At 40.3% G+C, this 19,977-nt stretch overlaps 1 protein-coding gene across 2 annotated transcripts in view; it reads right to left on the bottom strand.

The window, feature by feature from the left end:
- ZEB1 (zinc finger E-box binding homeobox 1) overlaps positions 1-19,977 on the bottom strand; it is a 76,682-nt gene that overhangs the window by 11,713 nt on the left and 44,992 nt on the right. For both annotated transcript variants that reach the window (XM_082193744.1, XM_082193745.1), the window contains exons 2-6: positions 16,259-16,459; positions 11,309-11,371; positions 9,006-9,167; positions 5,872-6,074; positions 113-218 (exon numbers count right to left, since the gene is read on the bottom strand). In XM_082193744.1, the coding sequence (XP_082049870.1) occupies positions 113-218; positions 5,872-6,074; positions 9,006-9,167; positions 11,309-11,371; positions 16,259-16,459 (735 nt within the window). The remainder of the gene's footprint in view (positions 1-112; positions 219-5,871; positions 6,075-9,005; positions 9,168-11,308; positions 11,372-16,258; positions 16,460-19,977) is intronic.

Genomic DNA, 19,977 nt, shown 5'->3' with positions numbered 1-19,977 from the left:
TTCAACACACCAAAACACATAATTTATGCTGCAGGCTATAATTTGGTATAGTTTTGACATAGCAGGTGGTATGCAACACTTTATACTGACAAGCAGGACTTAAGATATTTACCACTGTGGATTCGTAGGTGTTCCTTTAAGTGATGTTTATATTTGAAAGCTTTTCCACATTCAGTGCACTTGAATTTTCGGTTACCACTAGATTGAGTTACATGTCTCTGTAAGACAGAATGTGGATATCAATCAGAAGATAAAGAGAAAACAGGTATAACGAAACACACAAGTGAGGAATCTCTCATTTGCAATAGAAAAAAAGAGATAAAATTTTAATAGAGTTAAAAAAAATCATCAGGTGATTGAAGATATTGCTTGTGAAATACAAACTAGCAAGAAAACGGGTGAGCAAAGTTAGAAAAATAAGCCACAAAATAATTTTGCCCTCTATCAAAATTTCAGGTAGAGACTGTATTGGCATTTTACATGTCTAGGAAATTCAACAAGGCATTCCCTTATTCTATTTGTAAAAGACATCCAAAGAATCTGGGTTATGAGACAAAGAAACATTAAAGCCTGTTTAAATTTTAATTATTTGACTTGATTTTTCCATTTACATGCTTCCGGCTCTTACTGTTGGCCTCGAATTCCTTTATGTAACGACATCACAGGGCTGCTCTAGGGAAGATGGTCCAGTAACAAATGCACTCAGTCACAAATCATTCTCCAAATAAATACACAGAAATCATATTTCAAAAGTTAGTAGAGCTCACATATAACTAATAACCAGCATTAATAAGTTATGTTGAAGCCATGTAACTATCTTGTAAATAAAGAACAAGTCAACACATCCTAAAATATTTGCAGTATGATTTAGCCCTTCAGGCCTACTTATTTTTTAGGACTCAACAGATAAGACATGGAATTGAGATATTTATGCAAGAGTTGTCTTTGTAGTAGGTAATGTTTTTACTATTCAGGGGGAAATTTGTTCTTTCCTGCATTTAAAATGTTTTTATTAAGCACGCACTAATTGGATTCAGCTAAGTTCAAAGTTACATAAGAGTTAAGATTCCAGAAATCCTTGTCTACCTTGATATTCGAGAAACTTTCTGGAAATAAAAAAAGATGTATCAAGCAGCTTTCAACCTTTACACTGTATAATTCACTTTGATCTGAGCTGCTCAAGTCAAGTTTCCACAATTCAAAGGTGCCCAGGGCTCCAGCCTGCATGTGGTAGAAGCTGCATATACTCATTCATGACTACTCAAAATAGCATCCCACAAGGTTGGTAGGTATGAGAAAATACATGCAATTCTGCCAATCCAGTGGATACATTTTTGCCCCCCATCCACTATAATTTGTTGCACCAACAAGGGATCCAGAGAAAACACTTCTATGAAATGGAACAAAACAAGAAAGGGCTGCTCAGCTCACGGCAATATTAGAAAAAAACAGCCCATACCTGGCATTGAATATGCAGAATTGTCTTGTTATTGGGGTGAATTTGCTTTAATAAAAAGAAATGCAGTCCACAGCAAACATGTTATCATGAAAAAAAAAATTGTGCAAAGGTACTATTTTACTAGGTTATATTCTAGTCCTAATTTATTGAATCACAAGCCAGTCTTTTAAAGCCCCATTAATTTGGGGACATAGATTTAAAGCTTGTGATTAATTTCCCCATTGAACTTAACAGTGCTTATTTATGGATTTTTGTATCCCTATAAATGCTCATCTGAATTAGGCATTTTGCTAAAGTTTTGCAGTGAAATGTCCCCCATTATCTTTAATGGAACAGGACTGGACCAGCAGTTCGCATGGCAGACTCTCCAGTGCAGCTTTCCAACAGAGAAGAAACAAGTGAAGGTTCCTGATTTGAAATCGTGACCCACAGCTATGGATCCCCTAACAGATACCAGGAGGCAGAGAAAATCCATGAAATATTGCAGGCAGTTATAAATAATTAAAATAAACGGCTGGATCAACTTTGTGTTAAAGGCAGTAAGACATCAAAAGCATGACTTACTATTCAGCCCTTTAATAAGTTTAGGTGCTGCTCTCATCACCATAATCACAATAGCAAAGTAAGGTGAATCGTCATATATATGGCCTCGGCCCAGTATACCTGAATGAAAGTCTCCAGCCCCATCATTCAGCCGGGACACTGAGATCCAGCGCCAAGGGCCTTCTGGTGGTTCTCTCCCTGCGAGAAGTCAGGTTACAGGGAACCAGGCAGAGGGCCTTCTCGGTAGTAGTGCCCGCCCTGTGGAACACCCTCCCATCCCATCAGATGTCAAGAAAATAAACAAATATCCGACTTTTAGAAGACATCTGAAGGCAGCCCTGTTTAGGGAAGTTTTTAATGTTTGATGATTTATTTTTAATATTTTGTTGGAAGCCACCCATAGTGGCTGGGGAAACCCAGCCAGATGGGCAGGGTATAAATTATTATTATTATTATTATTATTATTATTATTATTATTATTCCCCAGTTGTTGTTGTTGTTGTTGTTGTTATTATTATCCCAGTTGTATAAATAACTGAGGCTAGGATCTGGACTTGCCAAGGGCCATTGAGCAAATTAATGATTCAAATGCATAGTGCTCGGCAATCAATCAATCAATCAATCAATCAATCAATCAGGCCTACAAATGCTCTATATGCCCAATAGGGCATTATTTATATCTTACAAAGAGGCCTCTGCTGAGTCCAAAAGTTATTTTAAAAGAAACGTTTCAGCCCAAATGTTGGGGTTTGGGGTATGTGTGCAAGAAAACAACTCCATTGCTCCCCCCCCGCCATCTTTGCTCAATTCACCACTCAATTCATGGTCCTGCCCATGATGACAATCACATTTTCAGCTGTTGCTGGGTGGCATTTTTCTGTATAAACTCATAAGACTGCAGAGTGAGGAGAGGAAGTAACTCTCACTCTGACTTCATGTGGATTCAGACGTCTTCCTTCTGGAGTACTGTGGGATGCCCAAGAGAACCAGGAATCACCAGCAGCAGTGAATCTGCCCCACCTCGACACATTGCCACTCCCAAATCCAGCCCAAGAACAAAATAGTGAAGTATGTGTGTGAAAGGCATTTTGCCCAACAGTAAATCAAACACTGTCATGACTATGAAACTTAAATTCTTAAGGGCATGGAAGAGACATGCTGTCCTTATACTTTTTATAAGACCACTCTTATACTTTTTAGACAGGGAAAACATGTGCAAGAAGAACTTGGAGCTAATGGGAAGCAGTGTTTCTGGTCTCTAGGTAGCTGTTCCACCTATGCACATTTCTTCCATGCTGAGGGCCACTTGGAGCACACTGAAGCTGAAGGCAGAGCACACAGGTAGGCCTCTGCACCATGTGAACAACGTAGACATGGAAGACTTGTTTTCATGTCACAAATCATTGTGACTCACACAAGTCACAATGGCTGCATATATATATATATATATATATGCAGGTTTTGGTGTCTTCGGGTGTCTTCCCGTGTAAGAGTCGGGGTGTCTGTGCGACGTTTCGACGAGGTCTCACTCGTCATCTTCAGGCTGGTGCTTTCGGCTTCTTGTTACTGGAACAGAGCAGAATCTGGTGTTTGAGTTCCTATAAATACTGTTGAGGGGTGTGGTGTATAGCCTCCAACGTTCTGGGCAGAGAGGAAGTTCCTAGATTAGTGTGCCTCTACTTCTTTTGTTCCTTAAAATTAAGGAACAAAAGAAGTAGAGGCACACTAATCTAGGAACTTCCTCTCTGCCCAGAACGTTGGAGGCTATACACCACACCCCTCAACAGTATTTATAGGAACTCAAACACCAGATTCTGCTCTGTTCCAGTAACAAGAAGCCGAAAGCACCAGCCTGAAGATGACGAGTGAGACCTCGTCGAAACGTCGCACAGACACCCCGACTCTTACACGGGAAGACACCCGAAGACACCAAAACCTGCATTCCTGTACCCGTGAAAATCTACGAAAGCAAATATATATATATATATATATATATATATATATATATATATATCGGGTACTCAGTCCCCAAACAGGAGTACTTGGCAGGCCATGCAATGTAAATAAGCAATACAGTAATTCTGCAAATTGCAGATAAAATGCAAGCCGGCTTCTAGATGATAAAGGCTCATAACTTACAAGTGATTTAGCAACTTAGTTGTATTTCATATATACATTCAAACTCTTACTGGGCATTGCTATAAATAAATGAGAAGGAATCATAATAAATAGCAAAGTCATTCTTGGCAAGTCACCCTTGTTAGAATGCCACGTTCTTGAAAAGGTTTCTTGGGATCCCTTTGTCAGAGATTCATGACAAGAAAGCATTTTGTCAGGTTTCCAACGTCAAGGATAATGGGCTTGGAAGAAATTTTGGAACACCTACTTTATGAATCAGGAAAATGCAAGTGACGCTATGTTAGAAATGTGCAACCAATAAGAATATCTATCTATCTATCTATCTATCTATCTATCTATCTATCTATCTATCTATCGGAATATATAGAAATATTTATAGGAATATATGTAAATTCCTGTTTATGTAAATATGTTATTTGAAGCAGAAGTTACTAGCCACAAACCCGTCTAAGAAACATGCAAAGTTCACATATTTTGGTTGCTTCCAAATGTAGAACAAACCACACTGAACCAATAAAAATGAGTAGTTTATTTATTTATCTATCTATTTAATTTACTAAATATTTACCGCCATTCATCTGAGGATCACAGGGCAGCTGACAGTATTCTGCCACAAAGTTTGAATTTTCTTGCCACAAGTTACTGTTTTTCTTAAACACATTATGCGGTTGCCCTAAACCATTAGTCTCAAGAGGGGAAATGTCCAGTAGAAATGTTAGAATGCAGCACAGTAGCCTTGGGAGGGTGGGGGTTGCTCTGAAAAACAGATATTCATCTTTTAATAAATAAAAAATATTATCTGTTTTATGTTGACCAGGTGTTGGCGGCTGACCATATTATTTGCAAGACACTGTGTATTGTTTGTATATTGGCTGCCTGCCAGAACATCTCTGAGGTGTGATATCTATACCACAATCTGCAATCACTCATGCAATTGCTGTAGTGGCATCTGCATGGTGTCAGGAGCAGCGATGGCCCCAGGTTACTCATCTCTCATGATTTTAGTTTTACAACGTGCTTCACTGCTCTACATCATGGGTGGTATCATTTCATAGCTTTATTAGTGGAGATATTTCTGTAAGTCTTTCCCTTCTGTAACTATCAACACCTTTCCCCTACAGAACTTGGTTTAACAAAAGTTATCATATCACCTGCCCGCTCTTGTTCTTTGTGACTAGTATGCCGATAATTCTCTATACGAAGCCCTGAGGCTTTTGTTCAGCAACAGAATCCAGAAATGAGCAAGAGAAAATAAACGTAAGATACTAGTGTTATTTTCACCTAAGGATTCTAATCAAATCATCTTAGCTCAGTCATGCAGCCAATACAAAACGCCCTGGTAAACATGCTTTGCTAAAAGCTGTTATAGTCTGGATTCAGCTAAGTAGGTGTGTTAACCGGGAGCCAGTGCAATGGGTCCTGCTATAGGGCAACAGGACTCCCTGCTTTCCTTCCTTTGCGTTGCTCCCCAGTTGGCTCTGGGGATATGGAGAAACACCACAACAGTGCATAGGGGCAGAAGAGGAGACCGTCCCATTGGGCAAGCTGAAATTTTGACACTGATAGAACTATCAGAAGAGCACAACATCACATTGCTCCTGTTATTCTAATAGCACATTGTTGAACATATACTCTAAACACACTTGTATATGCAAGTATACTCAAATGAACACAATACCAAAATCGTTTAAGTTTCAAACAGTGCATTGGACATGAACTTTATCACTTACTTGATCTCTTCCTGATTTATGTGATGTCATATGGCGTTCAAGTTGTGTTCTATATGCAAACGTGTAACTGCATAAGGAGCAACTAAAGTTATCTTCATTTTTTTCATGGCGATATTTAATGTGTTCTTTCAGAGAGGTAAAGCGTTTGTACCCTCTATCACAGTAAGGGCATGTAAGCAGCTGGGAAAATGCATCTGGCGTGCCTGAAGAAGAATAAGGAAACATTTTAGGGGGCTAATTATTGCAGCATAGTGTATAAACAAATGAATCAGTACATTTAGGGCAACATCCAAAACTGTCCACCTGAAAATCCACTTGCACAATGGGACTCTTGGTTTTTCTCCCCTCCCTCCAGTTCAACATACACCCCAACCTGAAGAGCACAGGGGGAGGGAAAAGCCCTGTTGTGTAGGTGGATGCCTGCTTGCACTGCCCTGACTCTTACTTTAAGGATATAAATTGTAAATAGATATCTAACAAGTTCTGAATTTCTTAGGATAGCCTTGATGAATGGTGAAATGACCCAATAGCAATGGGAAAGGAAATTCTACACCCACACTGACACATACCCTACTATAGCACAAATGCCATTTTGTACATATCCAGTCAGAAGTCCTAATTACTTTAGTGATGCTTACTACCAGGTATAGGAGTATAGGGTATAGGAGCACTCTGAGTTCCTTTTAAAACTGACTAAAAGCTTCCAAGTCACTCACCATAGCTCTTCAACTGTTTGTTTTCATATTTTGATCAGGGCTAACTCACAATACGGGGGACGCGGGTGGCGCTGTGGGCTAAAGCCTCAACGCCTAGGGCTTGCCGATCGAAAGGTCGGCGGTTCGAATCCCCGCGGCGGGGTGCGCTCCCGCTGCTCGGTCCCAGCGCCTGCCCACCTAGCAGTTCGAAAGCACCCCCGGGGGGCAAGTAGATAAATAGGTACCGCTTACCAGCGGGAAGGTAAACGGCGTTCCGTGTGCGGCTCTGGCTCGCCAGAGCAGCGATGTCACGCTGGCCACGTGACCCGGAAGTGTCCCCGGACAGCGCTGGCCCCCGGCCAATAGATGTGAGATGGGCGCACAAACCCCACAGTCTGTCAAGACTGGCCCGTTCGGGCAGGGGTACCTTTACCTTTACTAACTCACAATAACTTTGTGGGGGTTTTACCAAACACTTCTAATTTCTTTATAAAAGAATACAAACTGGCTACTAATACTAGTAAAGCTAGCCAACCCTTTAAAAAGTAGCTTTATTTTGAAGACATTTCACAGTGGTTAATACTAAGGTTCTTTTATGGAGTGCCATAAAAAGGCACTTCCTATTAATTTGGAATTTACTGCTGTAAATTACCATCACATAAAATTTCAAAAGCATTTAATATATGCTTCATTCCATATCAAGTGATCCAGCTTTTTTACCTCATGTCATCCAATTTTCTTAATATTGTGTGCACTTGTTGAATGATCAAAACTAAATTTAAATCTAAATTTTTAATTTTTCATCTCATCCCATTTTTGACTTATGAGGGTTTGAAATTTCAAAAAATTGAACTCAAAAATAGGATGAGATGAAAAAATTAAAAATTTCTATTTAAACTTAGTTTTGATCATTCAACAAGTGTACAAAATATTAAGAAAACTGGATGACATGAGGTAAAAAAAGTTGGATCACTTGATATGGAATGACCCATATACTAGACACCGTAATGTATAGTTTGGCAAGGACCTTATCCACAGGTATACAATCAGACATGGTGGAAATCTGAGATCAGATTACTTGACTTCCCCAGTTCCCAGCCCTTAAAAGAAGCCATGGGGACAGGGAGCTCTGATTTTGATCAGAACAGTGGCATTTGAGGAAGTACTTAGCCCTGGAGTACCCAGTACAGTCACCTTGGGCATCACAATGCCTCCAGACATCCTACATGGTGGCTGAGCCCCTCCGAACCTTCCAATGTGCTAGACAGAGAATAGCAGGCCTCCACCTGCCCAATGCCCTTCCTTTTCCTCAAAATGCCCCAGAGCCCTAGGTAGAGCCAGACACATTTTCATAGAAAAGGAAGAGCCCATGCTTCAGTTTGCAGACACCAGCAGAAACGCTTTCAGGAAAGAAAAAGAAGGGGGACCCTACCACTTACTTGTAAGTTTGGAGGATCAGGGTGTGTGTTTTGCTTTTTCCTTGGTGGATGTTTGGGATGGGTGGATTTGTGTGTGTGCGTGTTCAGTGCGGTGATTAGGGCTCGTCTTCTGCCTGCCCTTTTTAAATACAGGGGTTACCCTCCCTCATAACTTTAACTCCCTGAAGCTGCTGCAGTGTGTGTGTGTGTGTGTGTGTGTGTGTGTGTGTGTGTGTGTGTTTTCTTTCTTAAAAAATGAGCTCCACAGGAGCTAGTTCAGTCAAGAAAATGGTGTGGGGAAACACTCCCTCCCAGTGCCACACTCTGATTAACTTTGGATGCCTCCATGTGGCTGCGTTAAAAGAAAAAAGTAAAGGTTCTCTGGTATTGCATATGATTTGGTCTTAAGGAGGACATGAAAAAGGGGGAAAGAGGAAGTGCAGATGGGAGAGGCTGTTCTATTTTCCACATTGGGCATTGCTCTTTCAATTCCTACTTTTCAGTAAAGATCCTTCTCACCAGCATCGACTTGTAGGGCCACTTCCACCTTATTCTGCCCTATGCAACCGTTACTCTTTCTACCACTGCTTTTAAGTCCATGCTCCCTATTGAAACCATGCAGTTTCTTACACCCTGCACAAGACTGGCACTAAACAAACATTTCAACAATAATGACTGAGAGGACCTGTAAATATGTGTCAGTTACAGTGGCATTTAGCACATGGACTTAGAAGAAAGAATCTATGTGCTTAACCCTAATGACTAGTAAGTAAATCAGATTTGAATTATAAGAGTATTAATATATGGAGAATATGAGAAACACACAGGATATCCTAATGATAAATAAAATTTTAACACAAAGGTTATATTTTGGATTTTGACTGCATTTTAAAGTCTATGGGTTTTTTCTGTGGAAATGCCATCATTCATACTTTTTAATTCAAAATGGAAGCCAATGTATACAGAGTTTGCTTCCAATAACACCATTTTCCAAATTACAGAAAACAGAAGTAATATTAACCATTTTCATCCTGGCCACTGGCTTCTGGTGTTCCTTGTCTTTGATCCTCCTCAGGTGCTTCAGGGTAGATAACTGCTGTATCGTCTTGTTGCAGAAATTCTTCAACATTAGGGTCATGATTTTGTTCATTTTCTGCATCAGAATCACATTCATCTTCTTTTACTACAAGTAAAAGACAATTTGTGAAGAATGAGAGAATTTCAGTAACAGATATTAGAATTCGGCTTTCATTTTTAAAGGAGAGACATGTCACAGCCTTCATAACTATGAAGAGAAGCTTGAAAACATGCGGACAATGATATAAAAGTCTGGGCCAAAGTCTGCATGCTGGAACAAATAACTCTTTATTTCTCCCTTTTTGGTCACTCCATTTAAAATACTGCCAAGGCTTGAAGCAGCATCATGGTAGCTGCAGCAGCTCTTGAAGAGAACTACAATGCCATATAGGAGTTCTTGAAGGGAACTAGCCATGTTCCTAGCCATAGAATGTCTTAAGTCTGTGCGGCTGAAAATGATGGAGGGAGCCTGGGGGAAAAGGGCTCCCTTTTGCTTCCTGTGATGCCACTGCTTCCAAACCACTGCCAACGGCAAGGTAAGGGGAGAAAGCATGTTACCAGGATGGCGGCAATAGCTTTGAAACTTGCAGGAACGTAGTAACTGGTGGTGGTTTGGTGACAACTTTCTGAACGCTTGGGATTTTTCATGAGAACACAGAAAAATCCTGACATGCCAGAGGAAAGCCCCTGGTCTTTCACTCATCACTACATCCTTGGTATCTCATTCCCTGCGTACCTTCCGTTTAACGCAGGCCTCCAGCTCCTATACAAATCTTTGTAACTCAGTTATAGGAGAGAAGGCCTTAGCAGTGTAGAAATAGTTCATGCAACTCGCAAACTGGAGTTCATGATATTATTATGTGATTTGCATATAAACCTCCACACTCTCTGCAACCTGAGCTAATTTGGCAAGTCTTACGCCATATGCCTCCTGATCTAAAAGAGGACTACCTCCTTCTCCATGGGCCCTTTCCACCCGAGATTAGGCCCATGGTTTTTTTTCTGTCCTGGCACACTGCTTATAAAACTCCCTTCTGAAAGAAAGCCTGCAAGATACAATCCATAAGGAATGTTAGACCAAAGGTAAATAGTTTTTTGTTCTGCCAGGCCTGTAGAATGTTGATTTTAATTCTGACTGCTGGGTGTATTGTTAATTTTAAATATTGCTGCTACTGGCTGGCTTATTTTTAAACTCTTCTTTGAAAAAGCAGGAAGAGAAACAAAACTGTAAAAAACAAACACACCCATGAAAGATGCTAAAAAGACATGTTGCATACACACACGCCCCTTGCCTTTTCAAAAATGGCTAACCTCACTTTTTCAATCTTTGAAATCCTCAGTTTAGAGCACTGGAAGAAGAAACAGCAACAATGTAGCAGCTCCAATTACCTGTATAGAGTCTATTTAAAAGGCACTCTTTGGCATCACAGTACAGTACAAAATGTATATTCATGCATGCAGCACTTCCTTTTCATAGCTAAGTATGGGAAGTACAGCATGTGTAGGAGTTTGTACTGTGGTAGAGAAATTTCTGTTTCTTTTTGCTTACTTCCTTATTTTTTTTATCCTTTTAACACTTCGGTAATTGCATTTTCAAATACATCTCTATATCCCCAGAATATTAACAAGAGCTTGCAGTATGAATAATAATTATGGGATACAACACGCCCTACAGAGGTGTACGTCACTCACCCAGAGTTAGGATATAGTGCCAATTTAAAACCCCATGCGAAGAATCATTATTTTCCATACAATTAAAATAAGGCAACTACAGTAAATAAAGCATCCTTGGCATATTGTGGCTCATTATATATAAGCTAATTTTACATACATTGTTAAGCATAAAATGTAATATTAAGGTATTATGGCTAATAGTATTACCTCAGCTGGGACCCATCATAATGCTCTGTTGTGATCTTGCAACAGACCAGAAGTAAATTGTTCATCCATTGCTCTTGTTCCCTGAACCAAAAAGCAGCTAAGAGGCTGCAGAGGCACAGCAGTCAGTGGAAGGGATTGCTTTGCATAATTTACTAGCAACACCTCAAAACGGCTCTAATGGGAGTCTAAGCCAGTCATCTTTGCTAGTCATACTTCAGGCTTCATATGCAGACAGACAGACCAAAAGGACGAGGGGTGGCAGAGAAAGACGAATAATAGCCTTCCTCAAGAACACGCACTGCTATGTAAACCTCAATGATATGCTAAGTACCACAAACACAAATGAAGGCATTTGGTGACAAATACCTGTACATCCAGATTCATCTGCTTGAGCTTCAGGCCCCAGGATTTCCTTTGCTTCTTTACTAGCTAAAATAGGACAAGAAGAGAAGCTTTAGAACTTTACATAATCCAGAAACCCTCATTTGCTTAAAACAGCTTTTTGTCTCTTGCCATTGGAAAAATGCACACCCTCAGACACCAGCACCACGGTGAGCAGAAATTTTCAGTTACAACAGAAAGCAAACAGACTACAGCAACAAGCTGGAATTCATAAGTCTTTCTAGCCACTCTCTCACACCAGGCTATTGCAAAAGGTACCATTTCTGGTGCCTCCTGCAAAAGTCCAGTTGGAAGGGACCCTTGCTCTGCAGATTTGGGAAGCCCAGACAATGTTATTTGAACATGGATAAGACATTCTGCTGCATATTTAATCATGGTTGCCTCTTTTGCATAAATCAGATGTATATTGTATAAAAATGCTCTGAGCATATTATTAACAACAGTACACGTTAGAAACTCTCCCCAGTGTCCAAATTCAAGGAACAATATGTTTATTTACTATAGTAGTAAAAAGAACTTAGGAGTCTGAATCCTAAAACTAAAGGCAAATGTGGCATAATAGTATAAAATTAGAACATGCAATCAGAATGTTTATCAATAGATTTACTAGCCCTGATTAACGTTCTTGTAAGAGTTAAGTACAGTACAGAAATGAAAGTACTATGCAATGTTGCTACTAAGCAAAAGCAGCAAACAGATGATGCATTTTTCAATCACTTATTCTGCTATATACCAGTCCTGTATTGACTACTAAGCTGCAGCCAACCAAGGCATACTCAGACATACCAGACTATTGCTTCAGTGGGTCTACTCTAAATATGACTTAGCTGGGTACAAACTGTATTTATTTATATCTCACTTTTCAAAGGTAATTTCTGGTGGATTTCCCAATATAAATAAAACTGTATAGAGACAGATATATATATATATAAATATAGATATAGATAAAAATCCAACAATCCAACATCAGCAAACAAACTATCAGGTAAAAATCCGAACAAATTTTAGAAGAATTTTGGATCATTTTAAAAAACAGTTTCATATCTATTTTAAAAATATAAGCAGAAAATTTGAACATGTGGTATTAAACCCCATTAAAAGCCTGCACAAACCGCATTATGATTTCCTGGCATCCAACTACAGTGCTGTTTCTACCTACTGTTGATTAGGTTTAATTTATGGACTTGTAATGTTTATGTCTTACATGGTTAGCTTGTTGTACTGAGCCATATGTAACTTGCCCTGGGACCACATGGTGTTGGGTGGGCTGCAAATGCAAAATCAATAAATATAGTGATATATTAATTCTCTTCTGTCAGTACTAATTAACAGGCTTGCTGCTATATTTTGAATAATCTTGAAAGGCAACCTTGGTGCACTGAAGTTATCCATCTAGATGTTATCAGGGCCTTGATAACTTTGGCCAGCTTTCATTTCTGTAATTTTTCTTTCTTAAAATATTGATAGTGGATTTGGAAGTTGATGGCCAAAACAGAATCTACATACACAGGAGATTCCATGTGTGCTCTCATAGAATCATAGAGTTGGAAGAGACCACAAGGGCCATCGAGTCCAACCCCCTGCCAAGCAGGAAACACCATCAGAGCACTCCTGACAAGCCTCTGCTTAAAGACCTCCAAAGAAGGAGACTCCACCACACTCCTTGGCAGCAAATTCCATATTCCAAAGCATGGCCTTCAATTACGTGAGACACTGCCCACTATTTATACTTTGTGTATGAGTTTAGAAAGTGTCTAGAAAACTGTGCTAGGATCTGTGGGAAAGACCTTGGGCTTGCAGCTGATGCCATTTAGAAGATTCCTCCTAAAGAATTCACAACATGCCTCTGTAAATAGCTCTAACTTAGCCCTGAAAATAAAATTAGGTTTAAATTCAAATGTGAACATGACCCTGGAGAATGTGAATTATTCCTGGGTATACTCTACTTCATTTAAGAAGTTCTACCTTCTTCATGGGAGGATGACCTAAGAAGCACACGCAACCTTTCAAGCAGCAGACTTTAGTTAAGTATTGCTTTACTCACACAAGTACAAATACAGAGATGTGAAGATAGGTCATCAGATTATTCCCAAGTGATAGATTTAAGCTAATTTATTATATACAAACCAAATGTTTGCCTCAGATATCTATCTATCTCATGCTTCCTCGTGTTACCCCTCCTGCAGATAAACCAGATTTCAAAAATTGAAGCTAGGAATATGTAGTAGCAAAAGAAAAATTGCAGTCCTTCAATCTAGCTGTCCATTTCTTAAAACTGAGAAATGTCATATAACAAGAGACTGGGTTGTTGCTTTATTCCACAGAAGGTGGTTCAAGGAACTTCAAAGCCTTGACCTATGGTACTCAGATCTAATGCTTTTCCTGTTTCTTCAGAAGAGAGGTGAAACGTGTGTAACACCAAATATTTTAAGTATTTCAGATGATACAAAATTTATTCAACTGGGTTGATGATGTGAGAAACTGAGAGAGTAAAGGCATGGGCTCAGAGAAGTGTATCACAAGAATAGAATTCTAGGAGTATATTACTTTTTCTGATTGGCATTCTCTGGTAGTAAAGTTGGGAGATTGCAGTGAGATCTAACAGAAGTAACAGACTAATTGAAACTAACAACATGTACTCTAGCTATCTTTTTGTAGTATCATCAAAAAAAGGTTACTTCATAAGAGGCACGTGAGTGTCTTCCTGTTGCAAAGTAATTAAAAATTGCTCATTTCCTCTGCTGGAACAGAAAAAAGCATTTAGGAAAGGAATCTTAAGGAGTTTGTGGAAGTCAGAATTCAATACTGCTGAAGCAAACAAACAGAACGGTCAGCAGGCTTACAGAGATTGATATCTAACTTTGCAAAAGTTAAATTGTTATAATAGGGATAAAAGATCCTGAACATAGTTGGCCTTCATGTTTCTTTAAGTACCAAAGAAGACCTCATTGTGCTGGGAGAAAAAATCAACAAGGTAGTGAAGAGCTGAACAACATGAGCACGACTTAAATGCGGAAGAAAATGCATTTAGACCCCCCCCTAAACACTCCCAACTTTGACAATCATTTGAGATTTCATAAACCAGAAAAGACACAGCATGCCCATGGTCATGGCAATTTGGCATCCCATTGAAAAAGAACTCCATGGCTGATCAGGTGGGGAATAAAGGCAAAGAGCCTAGGAGCATAAGAAATTCTTATGTTTGATCATTACTGGTGGGTGTCAGAGTAAGAAGCTGAGGAAACAGAAAAAGTTGAGTCTCAAGATCTAGCAAAGCCCTACTGCAACACCCCAGTGAACTGGTAAGGACCAAGAAGCTTTTGAGCCCAAGTAAATAGTGATTAAGGCTACACACGTCTTCATGTAAGCAAAATTCCATGCAACCTGACAAATTAAACTCATGATAAGGGGCATATGAAAGCAAAAAATGTCTACAGAAAGACACATAGGGCTTTTAATGAAAGAAACTGCAGAATGAAGTAATACTTAATTGAAAGCAACCAAAATCTGAACAGTGGACAGATTATGCTCAGACACCTGTTTTCAAAAACAAGAAGGAAAGTGTTGGCGCAAGTAAAAAATAGGTATATAGAAAGGAGAATTCCCTAAATGCCAAAATCCAGATTTGGGGGCAAGTACTCTTTGGTGAGGGGACACGGGTGGCGCTGTGGGTTAAACCACAGAGCCTAGGACTTGCCGATCAGAAGACCAGCGGTTCAAATCCCCGTGACGGGGTGAGCTCCCGTTGCTCGGTCCCTGCTCCTGCCAGCCTAGCAGTTCGAAAGCATGTCAAAGTGCAAGTAGATAAATAGGTACCGCTCCAGGGGGAAGGTAAACGGCGTTTCCGTGTGCTGCTCTGGTTCACCAGAAGCGGCTTAGTCATGCTGGCTACATGACCCATGCTGTACGCCGGCTCCCTTGGCCAATAAAGCGAGATGAGTGCCGCAACCCCAGAGTCGGTCACGACTGGACCTAATGGTCAGGGGTCCCTTTACCCTTTACCTTTACTCTTTGGTGAGAGAAGCCCTGCAGAGATTTTAAATCACAAAACATGCAGCAAAGTAAAGTGTGGAGATAGACCTTTAAAATACGCTGTTGAGAGTTCCAAAACTTCCCCCTTCTCCCAGCAAAGCAAAAGACCAAAAGTCTGGTAAGTTAAACATTTGTTTACTTACAAACTCTTCAACATGTGCTTTTCCATATAGCATTCAAAAAGTTGCACAGGAAGTAAAATTTTACTTAATTACAATGGTGAAAGTTCCTAAATTATTGTTATAGGAACTGAAGAGCGGCTTGTGAAAGCCATGTGGCTAAGCCAGAACAACCAGCTTAGACATCTTCACATGGTGAGTTCATCAAGTACACTGAGAGAGAACGATAAGCTTAATTGCCCATTTCCTCCTAAGGTAAGTGGCAGTGATGCTGCTAAACCTGGCAGGATAGCTTATTCTATGGGATTAACCCCTTTATGCATTAATTAGACTTAAAGCATGTTGGTCATATAAGGCTGGTTGTCCCACAGAAAAAACCCTGAAAACTGGATTAGTCCTGCTACTTCTGAACACAACTGGTACTATTAACCCAACCCCAGCTCACAAGTCAATGGGTGGATTTACATGACAGAATGAGTGGCACAAGTCTCTTCTCTCTGCCATACAGGTAACTTCTTGTATGAAGCAGTAACTCTATCAGCACTAGGTAAAATAGGGTGGGTAAAATAGGGTGGGGGAGATGATCTACCTGAATTAGAACCAAAAATAACTAATATTTGAGCTAGCAGTCAACAACTGTTCCCCTTTCTTTCATTTTTATGCAGAATACAGTCATTTCAGTGCTGTGCAATTTTGTAAAAAGTTAATATATTGCTATGTTTGCAAGGTCTTTTTAGGTAGAGACACTGATGATGACACATACCTTCATCTTCCCAGCAACTGTTTGCACTTCCTTCTCTTTCACTGCGTTCTGGTAATACTGCATGGTCTTTTGGCAAGTCATCATCTGGCACGCTGTTATCACAATCTGCTGCATCTGGTATACTTTCCTCTTCAACAATGTGCAATTTGTCTTCGTCATCTGAATCAGAATTTGTTTCTACGACGTTATTGTAATTGGTAACTGCAGAGAAACAAAACGAAAGATCAGTGTAACTATGCTGTTTAGTAACTTTTGGTTTCCAATGCGTACTGACAATCCACTCTATCTGCTGACTTAAGAGGGCAGGCCTCAATTCCAGACAGGCAGCAGAATATTATTGTAATCAATGTTAAAACACATTCTGCCCATGTTCAGAGGCAGCTCCCCCTTTGAGGTGACTCAGATCAAGACCTGTAATTATGACAGTTCTATTAAAAAATTATGCAACGGCAAGAGATCCACAGCAGTTCCTACGGTATATTTCAGTATAATTCAGAGTGCATATTACTAAAAAGCTAGTAATATATAATACTATGGTTTGTTGTTGATGACCTGTGACCAGTCTCCATTGCTCTTAAACCTTGTTCCAGGATGGCAACAGCTATGAGTGGCACTGCCCAAGAGGCTTGGGGACGATGAAGGCAGCTCTCAGTATGACTTCAGTTAGAATATTGTTGTATTTGCACTAACAATCAGAGTATGTTAATAATGGCTAAGTGTTTTTTAGAAATCAAGTAGCAGAGAGCTAGATATCTCAACACAAACTGCTGTATAGCAGTTGCATCGCACGCCTCTCTAAATGTATGCTACTTTGGCTTCCATGATGGAAGAAAGAATGGATTTAAGAAAAGAATTTAAAATTAGTGAATAAAGTTCTACAAAGAAACAACCCGCCAATCCCATTTCAGATTATTTTCAGCAAATTTCTTGTTGGCTTTTATTTTTCATATGCATATGACATGGGTACTTGCATTAACTAGGTAATTTCAATTTGATTATACCACCCATGGGCAATAGGGATGTATCTGAATGCTTGAGGGAACAAAAAACAAATTAGATAAACTTAGAAAACAGATCCCCCTAAGCAGAACCCCCCCCCCATAGTGAGCATGCTCAGAGGGTACGCAATGCTGACCAGGAAGGAAAGGAAAGAGAAGTGCTATAAAACAAGAGGGGATGGAGTATTGTGTAAAGACGCTGCTGACTGGCCGGGACACTGAACAGGAGCACCCCACACGGCAATGTTTCCTTCAGAGCCAACTTGTAAAGGGAGTCTAGTTTTGAACCATCAAGCTAATACTGTTACAGTTCTACCACACATTAACCTTTACAAGTATTTATTAAGGATTTCTGCTTCAATAACCAGAAGTAAAGCTGTTTACCATACCAATCTACAAAGCTAGAGGCTGACAGTAAGAGCTGTTCGACAGTGGAATTTGCTGCCAAGGAGTGTGGTGGAGTCTCCTACTTTGGAGGTCTTTAAGCAGAGGCTTGACAACCATATGTCAGGAGTGCTCTGATGGTGTTTCCTGCTTGGCAGGGGGTTGGACTCGATGGCCCTTGAGGTCTCTTCCAACTCTATGATTCTATGATTCTATGATTCTATGATTCTATGATTCTACCGCTCCCTTAAACATAGTACTGCATGTGCCCCCTCCATCCCTTTGGTAATACACAACCACAAACAGCACTTTGGATCCGTCAGACATAGCTCCTCCTTCAGCATATGAAACCATGAGTCTATGGTTTCACCTATAGCTAAGATTTTTTAATGGTTGCCTGCTTATCAGAATGAAAGATTAATTATGTAGGAGATCCAGTTATATCTTCAGTCTTTTACCAACCAACCACCCCACCCCCCTTTAGGGAAGCTGAACTGAATTGGCACACACACACGTACTGTATTTGATTTGATCAACGGTGCCAGAGGAAGGGTGCATAGTACTTTTTAGGGACGCAGGTGGCACTGTGGTCTAAACCTCTTGGGCTTGCGTTGCTCTGTCCCAGCTCCTGCCAACCTAGCAGTCTGAAAGCACACCAGTGCAAGTAGATTAATAGGTACCACTGCAGCAGGAAGGTAAACATTTCCGTGCCCTCTGGATTCCATCACAGTGTTCCGTTGTGCCAGAAGTGGTTTAGTCATGCTGGGCACATGACCCTGAAAGCTGTCTGTGGACAAATGCCAGCTCCCTCGGCCTGAAGGCGAGATGAGTGCTGCAAACCCATAGTCGCCTTTGACTGGACTTAGCTGTCCAGGGGTCCTTTACCTTTTTTTTTAACCTTTGCATAGTACTTTTCTTACAGTATCCGTTTGTTCTTATCTAAAAACATCTCTGAAACTGCTGTTAGCCCTGTAGAAATGATTTTGATTGGGAATGGTATACTGTACAGCATTAGAAGAAAGTGTGAGACAGCCCCCCCCCCAAGTGCTACAGCTCTGAGTAAATTCAGAGGCCCCGCCCCTGTTTTCTGAAGTGAAAATAAAAATATTGGGAGATCCAAACATGCCCAGAGAGACTGGTCAAATCTCATCAGTTGGTTGGTGTGCCTCTAACAAAGAAAAATGGTAAGTTATTTTTAGTCATTATTGAAGACTGTCAACATACTGTCACCAGATGGAATATTACATGCAGCATCACTGGATGTAGCTGCTTATAATAAAATATATGTTTATGATCATGTCCTTGTGGTGGTATAACTCCTACCACTCCTTCTCCCACCTCCCCTCCAAAAAATCCGTAAATTATATTTATCAAACATAAAGGTGCCTTATTCATAGTCTTTCCCATATATGTATATATGGGCACTGCTTTTGAAAAAAACAGGGGCTAGGAGACATTTGTGAGCCTGGCACATGAAGTCTGCCCTCTTAATCCTATCAATTTCCAAGAGTAAAGAAATATACCAGGGAAAGAAAATTGTACGGCTGAAAACGAGCAGCTCATCAACGTTCAAAAAATTAACTCACAGGCCCAGTGAGTCATCAGCAGAGACTAGGAGTTAAAGCAGGATGCAGAGCAAATAAATGCTGTCAGTTCTAACATGCAATGATCCAAGTAAATACAAGGACCATAGGGGAAGCAAACATTCACCTTTGCCCCCAGAACACCAGCTATTTATTTGACCTGGGTGGAAGTTATATCCTTCCCCCAAAATCAGACAAATACTCACAACCTGAGCATGTGGAGCTACAGTGAGGGGGGGGAAAAGTATTTGATCCCCTGCTAAATTTGCCCGTTTGCCCTCTGACGAAGAAATGACCAATCCATAATTTTAATGGTAGGTTTATTGTAGCTGTGAGAGACAGAATAACAACAGGAAAATCCCCAGAAACCCAGAAGACAAAAGAGATTGATGTGCATTATAAGGAGTGAAATAAGTATTCAATCCCTTTGTAAAAGATGACTTAGTACTTGGTGGCAAAACCCTTGTTGGCAATTACAGAGGTCAGACGTTTCTTGTAGGTGGCCACCAGGTTTGCACACATCTCAGGAGGTATTTTGTCCCACTCCTCTTTGCAGATCCTCTCCAAGTCAGTAAGATTTCGAGGCTGATGTGTAGCTACTCGAACCTTCAGCTTCCTCCACAGATTTTCGATGGGATTAAGGTCTGGAGACTGGCTAGGCCACTCCAGGACCTTAATGTGCTTCTTCTTGAGACACTCCTTTGTTGCCTTGGCCGTGTGTTTTGGGTCACTGTCATAATGGAATATCCATCCT

This window comes from Podarcis vaucheri, assembly GCF_965113315.1.
Source record: "Podarcis vaucheri genome assembly, chromosome: 12".
NCBI lineage: Eukaryota > Metazoa > Chordata > Lepidosauria > Squamata > Lacertidae > Podarcis > Podarcis vaucheri.
The sequence above is the reverse complement of the archived record's forward strand: the minus strand, read 5'-3'. Positions and strand labels throughout refer to the sequence as shown.